Source organism: Callorhinchus milii, unplaced genomic scaffold (assembly GCF_018977255.1).
Source record: "Callorhinchus milii isolate IMCB2004 unplaced genomic scaffold, IMCB_Cmil_1.0 Scaffold5, whole genome shotgun sequence".
In the NCBI taxonomy this organism is placed as follows: Eukaryota; Metazoa; Chordata; class Chondrichthyes; order Chimaeriformes; family Callorhinchidae; genus Callorhinchus; species Callorhinchus milii.
Window position 1 is genome coordinate 8,115,592 of NW_024704746.1, and position 15,354 is coordinate 8,130,945.

General features: G+C 41.4%; 1 protein-coding gene across 1 annotated transcript in view; it reads right to left on the reverse strand.

Moving 5' to 3' along the window:
- abl2 (c-abl oncogene 2, non-receptor tyrosine kinase) overlaps positions 1 to 15,354 on the reverse strand; it is a 70,183-nt gene that overhangs the window by 13,635 nt on the left and 41,194 nt on the right. Inside the window, exons 2-3 of the mRNA XM_007895532.2 lie at positions 5,614 to 5,784; positions 4,462 to 4,757 (exon numbers count right to left, since the gene is read on the reverse strand). Coding sequence (XP_007893723.2) covers positions 4,462 to 4,757; positions 5,614 to 5,784 — 467 coding nt within the window. The remainder of the gene's footprint in view (positions 1 to 4,461; positions 4,758 to 5,613; positions 5,785 to 15,354) is intronic.

The window sequence follows — 15,354 nt, forward strand, 5'->3', positions numbered from 1 at the left end:
TTATGCAGAAATGCCTATTGCCAAGACAATTCACAAACAGCAACAAAAATTGCATTTATATAACGCCTTTCAGGTCGGGAGGACTTCCCAAGGCACACAAGTAATATAAACAGCCACAATTACTAATACTGTGAATTCACTCCAGTCACAGAAACAGACCAAACAGCCCATTTTGTGGGCAAACTAAGTGGTTTGCTCATCAGAATTTAGAAGTGTCTCAATGCTGCATTGGTACAGTAAAAGTAAAGAGTTTAGTTTGCAATAAAATTTAAAAAGCCCAAAGCAATGCCTTGAAGGGTTCAAAACCCATACCATTCTGTCACTGCTGGGCCCTTAAACAAGCTTGTAATTATAGAAATGTCTTCTTTATCCCAGATTGTTTCAAATTAATCTCTTATTCTGACAGGGCACTAAGATTAATGTTTACACGATTTCTGGACCCTGGCAATGTATGACACACAAAGATTAATATCCCAAACATTGAGCTTCTCTCACTTGTTCAAACCGTGCCCCAAGTGGGGCCAGAAATCTGGAATCATTTTACACAAGAGATAAATTACAAGCATAAAACAACTTGCACTTATATAGCATCCTTCACTTAGGGTAGCATCTCAGGGCGCTTAACAGTGGTGAGAAGCCCGACTCTGAACCGGGGGAGGGGTGGTGTAAGCACGGTCGAAGAGGAAGGTCTTCAGAAGGGATTTGAAAAAGGGGAGTCTGGGGGCAAGGTGGATTGAGGGAGAGTGTTCCAGAGTTTTGGGGCGTAGTGGCTGAAAGCGCGACCTCCGATGGTGGGGTGGAGGGTGTGAGGGATAAGCAGGAGGCCGGTGCCATTTGAGCGAAGGCGCCGGGTGATGGTTTGGGGAGTGAGGAGGTCAGAGAGGTAGGGAAGTGCTGCAAGTGTGAGGATCTTGAAGTTGATCCGTTCGGTGATGGGGAGCCAGTGGAGCCTGGCCAGAACTGCTGAGATGTGGGTACGGACTTTGGTTCAGGAAAGTATGCGGGTGGCAGAGTTCTGAATGAGCTGGATCTTTTGAACAATGGAGCTGGGGAGATCGTTGAGGAGAGCGTTTGAGTAATCCAAGCGGAAAGTGACAAATGTATGCACGAGGGTTTAGGCTGCATTTGGGGTAAGGTACGGTAAGGTAAAAGACAAATACCAGCATTATTAAAGGATTAAAAAGAAAGTTGATCAACAGTGGACTTCAAGACCAGTGAGAATTCAGGTTATTTCAAACAAAAACCCGGTGTAACTCTGGCTTCCTCGCAAAGTCCCAATTACTCAAAATCTCGTTAATCGTTAACGGATTTTGTCTGTTCTTGTCGAGAGGACCTGACAGCATCAAAAGAAAAAACAGAATATGCTCTCGAAGTTTGACAAGATACATCATTCAACTCATTCCACTCAAACTGAACCCTCACTTACCTAGCATTGCTAACAATCACACAGAAACGCAGATCACAGCAAAACAATCAATCAATCAGCCATGTTTCACCCACAAAAATACAGTCAATCCTTTTTACAATATATTCTTTGAAGCATTTTTAGACGTATCAACGACTTGATAAGGCGATAGATCAAATGTAAGGATTATTATTATCATCAGCCTGCACGGTGGTAAACAGTATACAATGACGATTAACTGATAGAAAACAAAACCTTTTTGCTCTTCCCTAAATGTGCACGAATTGGTGTAAGTCACTAAAGAGTTGTTATTATAAAGTATTTCAGTGAGTATTAGGAATCTGAATCATGATGTGACCTCATCTTTGTCGCCAGTTTAAAGCAGGGACATGTCTGGGTTTATCAAATCCCACCCAGGCTCCACGCATGATGTCAATACTTGACCAAATGAGACACACTGCGGTAGCTGAGCTTCATTAGTACAGTATGTGGGTGGGACACTTATACACAGGAGCATGACATCAATCTCTGCGTGGAAGTTGTTTTCAGTCGTTGCCTCATTACTCTTTTAATTACACAACACTGAACTAAATAGGAACATCGATCCCTTTATTTGGATGACTCCCTGGCTCCCTATTCAACAACAACAAATTGCATTTATATAGCGCCTTTCAAGTCAAGAGAACGTCCCAAGGTGTGGGACAGTGATTGCACCCGAGCTGCGGGCTGGAGTCAAGAGGGGTGGTGGGAGGGGAGGGAGGGGTGGGAAGATGACCAAAGGCAGGATCGAAGAGGAAGGTCTTGGGACGGGCTCCGGGATTAAGTTCCAGAGGGTGGGTGCAGAAAGGCTAAAGGGCCGACCTCCGATGGTGGAGCGCAGTGCATGTGGAGCAGGCTAGTGCCTGCCAAGAGAAGGGAGTGGGCAAGTTGGTAGGGTTTTAAGAGGTCACAGAGGTAGGTTACAGGAAGACCATGGATGCCTTTAAAGGTGAGAACAACTATATTCCCCAACAAATTAGCGTAGACCCTCATTCTAACTTTGAAAAGTCTTCATGCCCTTGCCCAACATTGCCCTCATCTCCTGTTGTCCTACATCCCTTCCACTCCATGAACTCATGTCTCGTCCATAGCCCTCATCCCTTTGCCCAACTGTAGTGAGCTTCTAAGCCTTGGACTAGATCTTCAGTCATCTCTCTCCTACCGCACCCCCCCCCACACACACACACAAAATCTCCCACTCTACTTGGGCTCCCAATCCATCCTGACCCCTGACTGTCCAACGCCTTGGGACGTCCTCCCAACGTGAAAGCCGCTCTATAAATGTAATTTGGTTGTTGTAAAATACTGTGAGACATTTAACTAAGTGAAAGATGATTTACAGGGGCAATTTGTTATTGTTACATTTCCCTTAGAATCAAGGCTGTGTTGTAGTGGTGGTGAAAGTTGAAACCAGCCGGGTAGCTTTGTAGCATTCAGGTTCAAAAAATTAGTACAGTTGATTGGTATCCACCTGAGATGCGGTCCCCCACTTACTCCTATGGCTGAGAGTCAGTTAATGAAGCATCTGAACAGCCACGTGATCAAATGTACCTTAGTGCTGTTGGGTTGGAGCTCATGAGAGCCTAAACCTGCATTGAAACCCACGATTAAGTATGGATAGAAATAGATAGGTTTGCAGGTACTTTGTTTACAACAACAGCTTGGATTAATATAGCGCTCTTCACCCGGTGCAGAGTCTCTGAGTGCTTAACAGTGGCAGAGCCTGATGTTGAGTCGGGGAGAGGGAGGAGGGACCATAAGCATGGTCAAAAAGGAAGGTCTTCAATCATGATCTAAAAGAGGAAGGAGGGCAAGGCGGATGGATTGGGGCAGAAAGTTCCAAAACTTTTGGGTGCAATGGCTGAAAGCCTCTATGAAAGCTTTACGTACTTAAGACATGCATAGGCTGAGAAGCTCCAGTAATATGATAAACTTGATCAAAATTGTTAAGTTCATGGTTTTGGTGTGACCTAATTGCCGAAATACAGTGGAGACTCCCCAGTAACCTGATCCCCATATTGCTTAAAGGTGTGGCAATAAAGCTTTATCACAAGGTAAACAAGAATGACAAAATCTCGAAAATGCTAAGAGCAAAAATATTTCTCCACCTCATTTTTGAAGGTGCAGTCATTCCATTGAGACATGCGCAAACTTTAATGAATATAATCCAATAGATTATTTCTCCCCTTCCTTTTTATTATTCTCAGGCAATTTTCTCTCCTCCTATCCTGAAAGTGAGGTTTCATGGGCACTGTTAAATACCTAGTAAAGATGCCATTGATACGAGCTTGACAGCGATTGCTGATATTCTCTATTTTAAAAAAAACTACAGGAGCCACTCTAGCCAAACCTCATGTTCTACTGGCCCAAAGTCCATTGCTCCTGTATAGTGGCCAGGAGATGGAAAGATGACTGATTCTCCCCTACCTAACTTTAAGGCACAGATACCAACTCCAGCATCCTCTACTGCTCCCCCAGCTGATGTCAGCTAAATCAGGATAGACTGGGATGTAAATCTGTAACCCTGGAATCTGGTGACCTAGTGAGCATAGCGCCTTTAACTACCACCACTTTGGAGAGACTTAATCCAAATCTTTCAGCTTCCATCTTGTCTTTCAAAAGGGCAAGGAAAATTCCTGCATGATAAAATGCTAGTTACATTGGAGTACAGTGGCAGAGGTAGCCCGAAAGCACAATGCATTGGTTGAGTAACTAAACACAGATAAGTTTCCTGAAGTAATGTTCAAGACAACACTTGGCAAACAGAGTGGAAATAAAATACTTCCAATGAAGACTGGAATTAATAATTTAGTTGCCAACATGCTCACAGTATGCAATTGTGGATAAGAAAAAGTAGAACGGTTCAAAATAAGTTACCCAGTTGATCAAGGACTAGTAGCTCTTGATTCATAGGAACGGAAAATAACTTGAGAAACCCAAACTAAAAATGTTGCAAAGATTTTATGGGGAAGAATTAAAAGAGTCGACCAATTGGAATTGTCTAAAGCATTCCTTACCTTGTTATCGTGTGTAGTGTTGATTCTGTAGTGGTAAACTCTACCCTCGTAACGGAGGGATATAGAAAGCTGTCCTGGGCTGCTCTCACTTTCCCGTACAAGAAAGCTGCCATTGATGAGGCTGCTAAGCAGGTACTCGGCTGCGCTACGCGAGACAGGACCGTGGTACCAGGAATGCTTTTCAAGGCTGTTGACAGGCGTAATGTAATTGCTGGGTACCCAACCCTGTCCATTCTTCGAACGCACCTCGCACCACTCACCATTCTGGTTATAGCACAGCACACGGAGCTTTTCACCTGTTGAGATGAAAACAGAATTATAAAACAGTCGTAGATTGAGTGACCACATTTTTGTTTGCTTTTGGGGGGATTATTATCCCCAGAAAGCGATCCACTGATCGACTAACAACTGAGTTCCTACTTACTGCTAGGTGAACAGAGGTGTGTGGAGAAAGGAAACTTGCTTAAGATTTCGCCCCGCCCAGGAATTGAACCCAGGTCCTCTGGTCTGTAAGGCGAGGTTGCTAACCGCTACACTATGGGAATCCACCTGGAAATCAATGGCATAATACATAACCCATGAAAAGTGAAAGCCTGTGAAGTTGTTGTCGAGTCCACTTTCTTCCTTTCTGTGCAGCTATAATTCTAAAAACAATATATTGCACAGTGCACTCTTGGCAATCCAGTGAGTTAAGAAGTTATTAAACATGAGCCAAGTGACAGGTTACTGTTTTCTTTTCACCTATTTTGCTCCATCTCTATCATGTTGTCAGGTGAAATTAGGAAAACTGCATTATTTTAAGGCAATGATTATGAAAGTATTGGTCTGCCCTCGAGCACAACAGTGATTGATTTAATGGTTCTGTGGAGAATTTTATGCATCCTGCACTGCGTTTTTGTCATGTAGGCTGTCATCAGAACCATTGAACTGAATGAAAGTCTTGCAATTTACTGCCCATTAAACAAACAATTAAACATTAAACAAACAAAATGTAATGGTGGGAGATGCTGCACTGAGGAAATCCTAAGGAGAAATAGCAAATCACTCCACCTTGTACTGTTAGCCTAATGTTGGTGTCAAGCTGGCAAACAAAACATGGCTGAATGACCGGATAACTTTAAAACAGTGACAGATAGGGATGTTGCCCCTTACCTTTAGTGATGCTCAGTGTGTTGTCACCACTCGCAACAAAGTCATAAAGTGCAACAAACAAATTGGGATCGCTTTCGGCAGCTCCCAGGAGATTCTCCTTTGAGCTCCACCTCACTGCTTCATTCAGGGTCTGAGAGTCGATGTCAGAACCAAATGGACGGTGCAGTGCTTCTGCAAGGAGAAAAGAACAAGCGTTCATGAGAATCTATTATTAAAAGCATATTCACAAATGAACAAACGTAATGTTCAAGTCAGGCAAGTATACAATAGCATGGTGCATGAAATCAATGCCATAACATATAACCCATGAAAGACCTTTCTCTTTGATTGACTCAGTGTACATGTGAGAGTGAGAGATGGAGTGTGAGATGGAGATTTCACCTACAAAATATACAGTAGTTCACTATACAGTATATTCTGTGAAGCCCTTTGACATGATAAGATGCTATATGAAACGCAAGGAATATTATCATTCATAACACAGATTTGATCATGTTGCAATGCTACACTGGTCTGGAGACAGACACTGTGCGGACCCAAGGCACTGCCCTACAGAAAGAAGCAAAACATTTGGAGAAAGTGCTGTCCTTGGCTTCTGTCAGGTGCCTCCTTGCAGCTGTCTCAGAGAACACCATTGAGAGAGGCCAGGAGTGGGTCATAGGTTCAGTCAAACGCATGAGCACATGTGCCATATTGCCCAAGAGATGTATTAGAGAGTAAACAGGACTTCATACTCTCAGAGGAAAAAAACACACCCATAGCTAATGAATGACAAGTGCCCATCTAACAACAATGAGCATTAATTGACTTCGAGACCAGTAAATATACACCAATAATATAGCAATAATTAACCATCCACAGGCAATAAATCCCATCAGGTTTATAATATTAAATATTGCGAGATGCATGTATAACCACTTCAGATTGAAGCTGGTCTCCATTATCAGCTCAGTCAGTTAAGGTAAAATTTTGCCGGGTAGGAGGCCTGATGTCTCTTTCCTGGGGTGGGGAGGGGGAGTAATCGGGGTCTCCTTGGAGCTGAAGTGACTCTAAGTTACACGTTTGGCACTGGAATGTCAGAATCGAGTCAGCCTCTTGTGGTGGTCTCGGTAGACCAGTTCCTGAGCCAACCAGGTCCGTATTAGTCCAGGGCACTGCTGATGAAAGTACAGCCAGCCTGGCTCATCGGCAGGACTTGGAAGGGCAGATCAGTCATGGAGGAGGGGGGGGGGNCAGGGAATCATCCCACTGAGCTCCTATTAATCCTGCAAGCCAAAGCCCTAACAGGTAAGGTGCTCCTAGCTGGACAAGCAACGGGAATGCTGTTCCTCCTTCAAGGCCGATCTCAAGACCTTTCTTTTTGACCGTGCCTTCAGCTCCCCTCTCGACTCTCTACCCCCTCCTCGCTCCCTCCCTTCCCTCCCCTCACCCTGACCATTTCCCCCCTGCTCGGGTCCTGACCCAACTGTCCAGCGCCTTGGGACGTCCTCCCAACGTGAAAGGCACTCTATAAATGAAATCTTGTTGTTGTTGTTGAATGCATTGAGCTTAATGTAACCAACGTATCAAGCTTGAAGCAACTAGCAAGCCAATGGTGACTACTGTAACAGTTTACTTCCCAATGGACCTTGAATATCTTGGACAATGCATTTTGTTCTTGTCTACACAATAGTTTTGACTTGTAAAGATACTGTAAATGGAAGAATATGATGGTGCCTGGCTTCCAATGCATCAAAATTAAAAAAGTTTCTGAAAAGCTGTTCAACTTCTGTAACTAAATTAAAGGGGATTCTGCATTCTGAATCAATAATCACTTCTTTGTTCTGTATGAGTCCTCTGCACAGTAAGTCACCACACTCAAAGACAACAATCTCAGACATCAAAGGCAATTGCAGTACAACCATTAAATCTTCTTAAACGTCTCTCTTAAAAGACATGCTCTTTTCAGCCACTGAAAAAGTAGAGCCACCCAGATGACTCACAAACTGCATTAAGCTTAACAGGCCACTCATAACGGCTTTTAAAATTAAAAAGAAACATATAACATGTGAAGTTAAATATGAAATTAGTCGATTAGAGGATAGCTTTCCAGAAGTAATAATCCCTTCAAAAATTTTTTTGGGTCAATCAATCCATGGTCGTTTGTGGAACATTGCGTTGCGCAGTTGGCGATCGTGTTTTGCCCACAAAATACACAATCAATTCACTTTAGACTATATTCTGTGAAGCGCTTTGAGACATCTCAACGACACGATAAGGAGCTATGTCAAATGCAAGGATTATTATGATAAAATAGTTTATATTTTATTCATCTCAACTTCATATCTAGCAACTTCACACACATTGTTAGCTCAATCTTTCACGTAGACCTGTGTACAACAAGCAATTCAACTGAGAAATAACTTTCATTAAACTTGTCATTACATGTCAAATATTGAGGAAAACTTTACGAAAGCTAGCCAGCTTTTCCTCCACACTGTACCTGCCACTTGAAAGAAATCAGAAAAGGCTCGGTCAAGGCTGGTCAGCCCATATCTATCTTCATCAAAACTACTGGATGGCAGCAAAACCATTCCAGTACTCATGTTGTTTCAGGGAATCCAATCACTTGTGCTAGGCACAGTACTACAAAGATTCATTGCACTATTCGAGAATGGAATTAATTTGGGCGGGTCTAAGATTTAGGTTACCCGGAGAAATTAGGCTAAGAAAAAGATATTCAAATTCTAGCCTATCAAAGCAGGGTAGGAGTTGACGTCATCATGTGGGAAGACATGCTGCAACAATTTTTATACGCTGAAGTTAAGCCCGGATCAATTAATTACTCACATCAGAGCATTCCTAAGCAGAGAGTCATACAGTTGGGACTTGAAACCACCAGAGACCCACGTCTACATAAAACTGAGCCACTGCACTACGATTCATACAGTAAACCCTTTCATGATCAATGGAAACATTTTCATGACAGAATATATTGGACACGTACCAATTTGGTTTGCAAATCGGATCTTACTGTTTTGCTTGCTTCTTCTGTGCAATACCTATCTGTACATCTTCTTTAAATTGAATCTTAAATTACATTTTAAATCTCTAGTTTTATAGAATATACAAGATAAAGGTCAGGTTCCGGGTCAAGAATCTTTTCTCCTCCTAAATAAAATATACACCCACAAAATATAGCTTTGAGAAACATCTCAAAATATAGCTTTGAGATGTCTCAAAGACGTGATAAGGTACTATGCCAAATGCAAGGATTATTATTATTATTTTATTGTATATTATACCACTTCATCCTATCCCTCTCCTGGAATCCTACCTCCACATTGATGGAACTTTTCTAATAACATGAATTTCATAAGACAACACTTTGCACATCATCAAATGTGGGTTGGAAGTGTCATGACGAACCACAATAGTAGAAGCAAAGGTTTGGGAGGACAACAACCTTCTAACAAAGGAAGTGTACATAACAGACTTAACATTAAATTAAGTACCTATTACACAGAACTTTTTATCAATACTTCACAGTTCTTAGATGTGCATTTAGGGGGGCAGAGGAAAGAACTTCAAACACAAGTAAATTATTTGCTTTAAAATTACAGTAATGTTGATCTTTGTATATTTTTATAGAAGTACTTATCAAATTTGTTCAAGTGGAACGAAAAGGTAATTTATAGTAATTTCCCAATTTTGAATATTCAGGACATGTAAACAAGTCTTTCAATCAGATGTAGATGTTAAATGTTACAAGTGCTGAAAATGAACCATGAACTTACTTTCAATGTCAGCAAGTGAACAGTTGTTTACGGTCCATGCTTCAAGGGGTCATTCTCAGAATTTGAGCAATTAAGGGGGTGAAATTACAGGGAGAATTCCATTCCAACCGCATTTCTCCATCTCACTTTGAACAGATGGATTCAAGGCAGTTAGATATCTGTACTCGCTTCCATATGCCGACAGATTTTGTTCCAGTGTTGAGAGCCGCACCGAGGATATTTTACGGGGAAGGTGGACCCTCATTCCCATTGCAACGTTTGGCACAGATTCCAATATAAATGTAATATTAAATATTCAGTGCTTTACACTTTGTTCAGAGCAATGAAGCATAGCCATCAGAATGGAATCCAAAAATAATAATAATCCTTACAGTTGATATAGCACCTTATCATGACATTGTGACGTCTTAAAGTGCTTCACAGAATATCCTGTAAAGTGAATTGACAGTATATTTTGGGGCCAAAACAAACTTGAAAATATCTCAATTTGATACAAAGGAGAATTCCAACCTATCCCCTTGCCCACAAATTCCAATATAAATAAGAAAGTAGACACACAAGGTTTGAAAGACTCGCCTGTAATCTTTGTGCAAAATGATTTTACAATCTCTTCTTCTCCTTAAGTAGTGAAAGTAGAGCTGGATGGATGACACACACATTACAGACGTGGTCCAAACTCACTGACGTTCGCTACTGGTTACACACTGAACTTCAGTCACACTAATTGACAGAAATTCTAAAAGATCTGGGAAAAGTGTATTGATGTAGGTCTTTTGCCTCATCAACAAACACCCAGTTTTTCCAAGTGTGTAAACAGAACATTTCGGGTAATGGAATCCAGAGACACATGCTTAACTCACTGTTTGTTCTGATTAGCTTATTAGTTTGCTCCAGTTCTGTCCTAAAGAACGGATCAGATCTGCAGATGATGTTCCGAGAGAATTGAAGAAAACACTGTTATATAAAAAAAAATCCTTTTTTATTTTTTGGTCAGCTGGGGGTCTGACACATCACCGTGCTTAAGAGTATCCAAACCAAACTGAGAATTCCTTGCATCCCAGCTACACATGGAAATTCCAGAGATAGATTGTTGGAATGGAAATCCTGCTTACCTAATTCTGGAAAATATTAAGTGCAGGTTGGCACGAGGCAAGATATGGGGACCTCAGAGTGTGCATTGGGCTACTGCTGGAGTCTAACCAGCTAAAACAGAATAGTTAACCATTGATATCACTGTCTGACAAGTTTTCCCGCTGCTTGTCCAGCTAGGACCACCCTACCCGTTAAAAATAAAAAAATACGTTGACGCATCCAAAATTCTGCATTTTTAAGTCAATTATGATTTAAAAAAAGATCTATCAAAAATCATGTATCACAAAAGTGCAGGACAAATTACTCTTGACTCAGGAAAGAATGCCATCATCCCTAGACTCCATAGTATCAAATACCAACACAGTATTAGAATTGTAAAACATACAAAAAAGATTTTAAAAGCATTACGAGCACTCAGTTATCCATTACCTCCTCTGCAAAAGGGTGAAAATAGCCGCGATCCAGTAAGATAGCACAACTTCAGATTCCAGTACATGCTTCCAAGAGTAGGAGTCACCCACAGACCCCAAAGATGTCGGCTGAAGTGATCAATTGAACCCAACGGTTACTGGCAGCCAACACTCTTAAAGCATACACTCCATTTTAGAAGATCACTGAACGATATTTCCCCAAGTTATGCAGCTCCATTTCACCCCTGTGGTCGAAAGAACACTATGTGAGTGCTGCCTTGCGAGTTTCAGAAATCCTACGCTCGGATTAGCTGTTCGAATCTATATTTAACCTGTTTAAGCACCACTTCCTGCCTCTTTGATGACCTTCCCTGCGTGGCGCCAGAATTTAACAACGGGATCTTTCACAGCCTCCGACTTCCAACAGCTGGTCACAACCTGATGTAATAGTGATGCCATATGCCCAGTCACTGCAGCCAGGCTCAGACATCACCAAGCAGCAGTGAGCACCCGATAACCCCTGAATTGGACTATTCACTTCAATCCTCAGAGGGCCCCAGCTCTACCCAGCTGCTGAAGACAAGTGCGGGCTCGCACAAAGAGGACTGCCACCCCTTCCTTCCATTTCTCATGGCTTCACTGTGGCTTTATCGTGAATGGTTACACACCGAAGTTGATGCTTTTTATATTTTTAAAAAAAAGGAATTCTAAGTGATTTTTACTTTCAGAGCTCACTTGCTCCATGTATGGTTTTCATTATGTGGTTTCTTAAAAGTGGTGGTGGGCACCTCCCTGCCTCTATATCCTGCTCGCACTCCACTCCTCTACCCCACCTTCACTCAGCTGGCTCAGACCTTCTTCGGGTCCCTCAACCCCTCCATTCTACTATCAATGGCCGTACTTTCAGCCACAACACCCTGAACCTCAGGAACTTCCTGCCTTTCCCTCTCTTTGCCAGTCTATTCCACTGTGCCTATTGTCGCCTTGTCTTTCTCCCTGGCTCTGTGTCAAGCTACGCCATTGTTCAGTGTTCCAAGATGCTACAAAGGGTATTTATATTTACGTATAAATGAAACTTGTCCTCCCAACTTGATATCAAATGTAAGGATCATTATTATTAAATATTGATGTCCGGATGAGCCTGAGCAGTTAATTGTCCCATTGGGTGGTCGAAAGAGACAAAAGCCCTTTGCTTAGTAGTTCTGAAACAGAAACACTCTATACAGAGAAGGGCCATCTACGCCACAAGTGTCTGGGCTACAATGATTTGCTAAGCTGATAGTAACTTAGGTATCTAGGCAAGGCTACCCACGTGAATTTTCTGTTGCTATGGAATCCACCCACAAAATAAAAGGAGTGAATTCATATCACTAGGAGCCTCAGAAAAGTTACGGCACAGCATCACTTCCTTAATGTAGTATTAGTCACTGTTTACATAAGCAATAAGATGGGAGGGAACAAGAAACCAAGACAGCAGTAGAACAAGAGGAATTCTGGACTTATCACCAAATGCTCAAGTTTGGCAATTGTAATAACAAGGGACAAAGTATAGCTCTCTGAGCAGTTACAGATGGCAGAATCTAGTCTGCCTTCAGGAAGATCAATGTCAAGACTGGTTTCAATTGCTTCAGTCAGCCTTATCAGTGAAAAAGGAGAAGATAAAAGAGAATATTCAGCAAGCTGGATACTCAGGCAACCAGGCTGAAATCTCGTTTCCAGCTGATACAAAGTCCAAAGCTCTGAATGAAATAGCGAATTCCGCCAATCTGACCAGGACTATCTGCTCTTCAGGAATATTACCATCTGCATATTTTGTGCAGAGACAAATCAAATGTCTTACTCTTGTCCCCTAGTAAAGCTGAATTATTAAGCACTTTTTTGCTGGTGAAATAATTTCAGAAAATCACTGGGTGAATTTGATATCTACATTTTAAAACTGTTAATTTGCAAACTCAGCTTCCTGTCTGATCTGGAGCAGATCAAACAAAATCTCCCAGGTCTCTAATTTGTGCTGCGTTTCCATTGCATCCTCTTAGATGGCTTCAGGCTAGCACAGAGCTACTGTATCTAGGATTGTTGACTCTAGCTCTACTTAATCTCCAAGCGCTGAGCCATCACACATTTTGCCTTCCTTCAAAAGGGGGGGGTTGGGGAGAAGATTCATACATTATCTTCAAAGAAGCATTCCTTATCCCTCTCAGGCATGGGATTTTCAGGGTCAACCAACATTTTAAGACTCTAATCTTCAATTTGATGGTCTTTGGCCAGAAAGACATTCTAATACCCTTTAATCTGTCTGCCTCAAGGATTCAGTTGGAACTTCAGGAATGTAATTAAGCCTTGGTTTTCTGGGGAGAGGAGAGAAGGATCAAGACTTAGCTCTTGTAGACGCATTTTCACAAACTCAATAGCTTCACAAAAAGGTAGCCTTGTTCAGATTTTGTAAGTGAAATAAATCAACCTTTGAATACGTCTAAATTGTCTGAATAAGTCTGACATATAGATGAAGAGAGATGAGGCTGCTAACACCTGTTGTTAATGGCCGGTTGACACTCACCTTCAGTGCCTGTGGAACTGAATTCTAGCATAAAGCATGCTAGAGACCAGCAGTGGAGCTAATGGGAAAAAATATAGAAGAGAAATTGGACATAAAAAATAGGACTTCCTCTACTACTGCCACCCAGTTTGAGATCAGGTAATTCAGTAAAGACCTGGACTTTTCTGGTCAAAATGACTCAGTTTCACATTGAAGCAACTGATCCATTGGAGGAAATCATGGCAGAACAGACCGTGATTTCAAACTAGACCCAAAACATTACATAAAGGTACTGTGAATGCTTCAATATAATCCTATTTTTTTCCCCAGTATAATGCAGGATTTCAGTTTGATATAAAATCTTTGCTGCCAGAATTTTACAAAGCGTTTTGCACAATTCTGCTGTTCAAACTACATCCTTAAGGTAACAATACAATAGGTGCCGGAAACAAACCAAAAGTGCATGGACCACATTTCAGACTTGATAAAAACCCAGAGAAAAGCCCCCAAACTAATATCCAATCTAAATGTCCTCCACACTCACTGGGTGCGCCCGCTCGCACACACACACACACACACTCAAATACATTGAGTTTATGCATCAAAGTTAACAAAAACAATGTATTTGACAGGAATGAATGATGACATCTAAATAATGTGGTTAGATACTTTCTACATGATCACACTCCCAGGTAATAAAGAGACTCTTAATGCAATCCAGTATAAGTTGACACATCTTGTGGTTACTAAAACCATGGAAAGAAAATAGTCAGGACATTTTTAAATCCCTCCTTATGGAAATGACTGCTTGGGAAACACTTGCATTGTTAAAGCTTTTTTTTCGTCCAGGGAATATACTGAGATTATTTTGCTCTCGTACGAGATGCAATTTACATCCTGTAATAGATCTGAATAATCCAGGGCATCTTTATCCAAGACTGGGAACAATGCTGCTCTGCAGGCATTTTGGCACAACGCAGAGAGATCAGGAAATCAGTTTCCTCAGCACCAGAATGACTTTAAAGCTGTGCCTGTGATTTAAAGTCATGCCATCTGCATTTACTTCATAAACATCTCCAATGTTTACACTGGAGTCAACGTAAAAACACTTACCTTGGTGCTAAATGACAGGCACATACCATCCCAGAGGCAGAAACACATTTATGCTAGATGTAATTATGCCAGGGAGATGCAGATCTTTAGCTTTTAAAAATCCAGTGAGCTGATTATAAAACAAATTGTTACTACCCCCAAAAGACAGTGGGAATAGTGAGACAGAAGACAAAGAGGTTTCAACTTTTTAGAAAATATATAAGAGACAAAGTTGGGCAGATGAAGTGGTAAATAATTCCATTTTTAAAAATCAGACCAGGAGCAAAAACGATTTTCATTTTTATTTCTGATCCAAAATTGGTCCAACTGTGATCAATTGGTAGTGCATGTTATGGGAGAGATCAGAGTTACAGACGACTGGGGCGATCTGTGGCTGATATCAGCTCCATTGGCGAAAGCTATCCTGTATAGGGTGTCCACAAAGTCCTCTTACCCCCTGTTACAAAACAGCGATATGAGATGACAGAGTAGCTGAAACAAGCTTGTCAGAGATGCATTTCCCCTCCTCACTTCATCCATGTTACGGAAGATGTTGAACCAAACATGGCAACAGGTCATCATCTGCCATGAAAATGATGGCCTCGCTCACACCAATCCGCTCGATGTCTAAATACACTTGTACTCAATACAATTAAGTACTTCTGATACAATTATCATCATATGTTTCAGTTGTTGCTCAGTGCACTGTAGAAAAAATGTACAAATTTTTAAGAGATGTACAACTATATTATAGAAGTTTTTTGTTGCAATAAAAGGAAGTCATTTGACAATGATATTATTGTACCATTGACATGAGTGTACAGTATGAATGGTC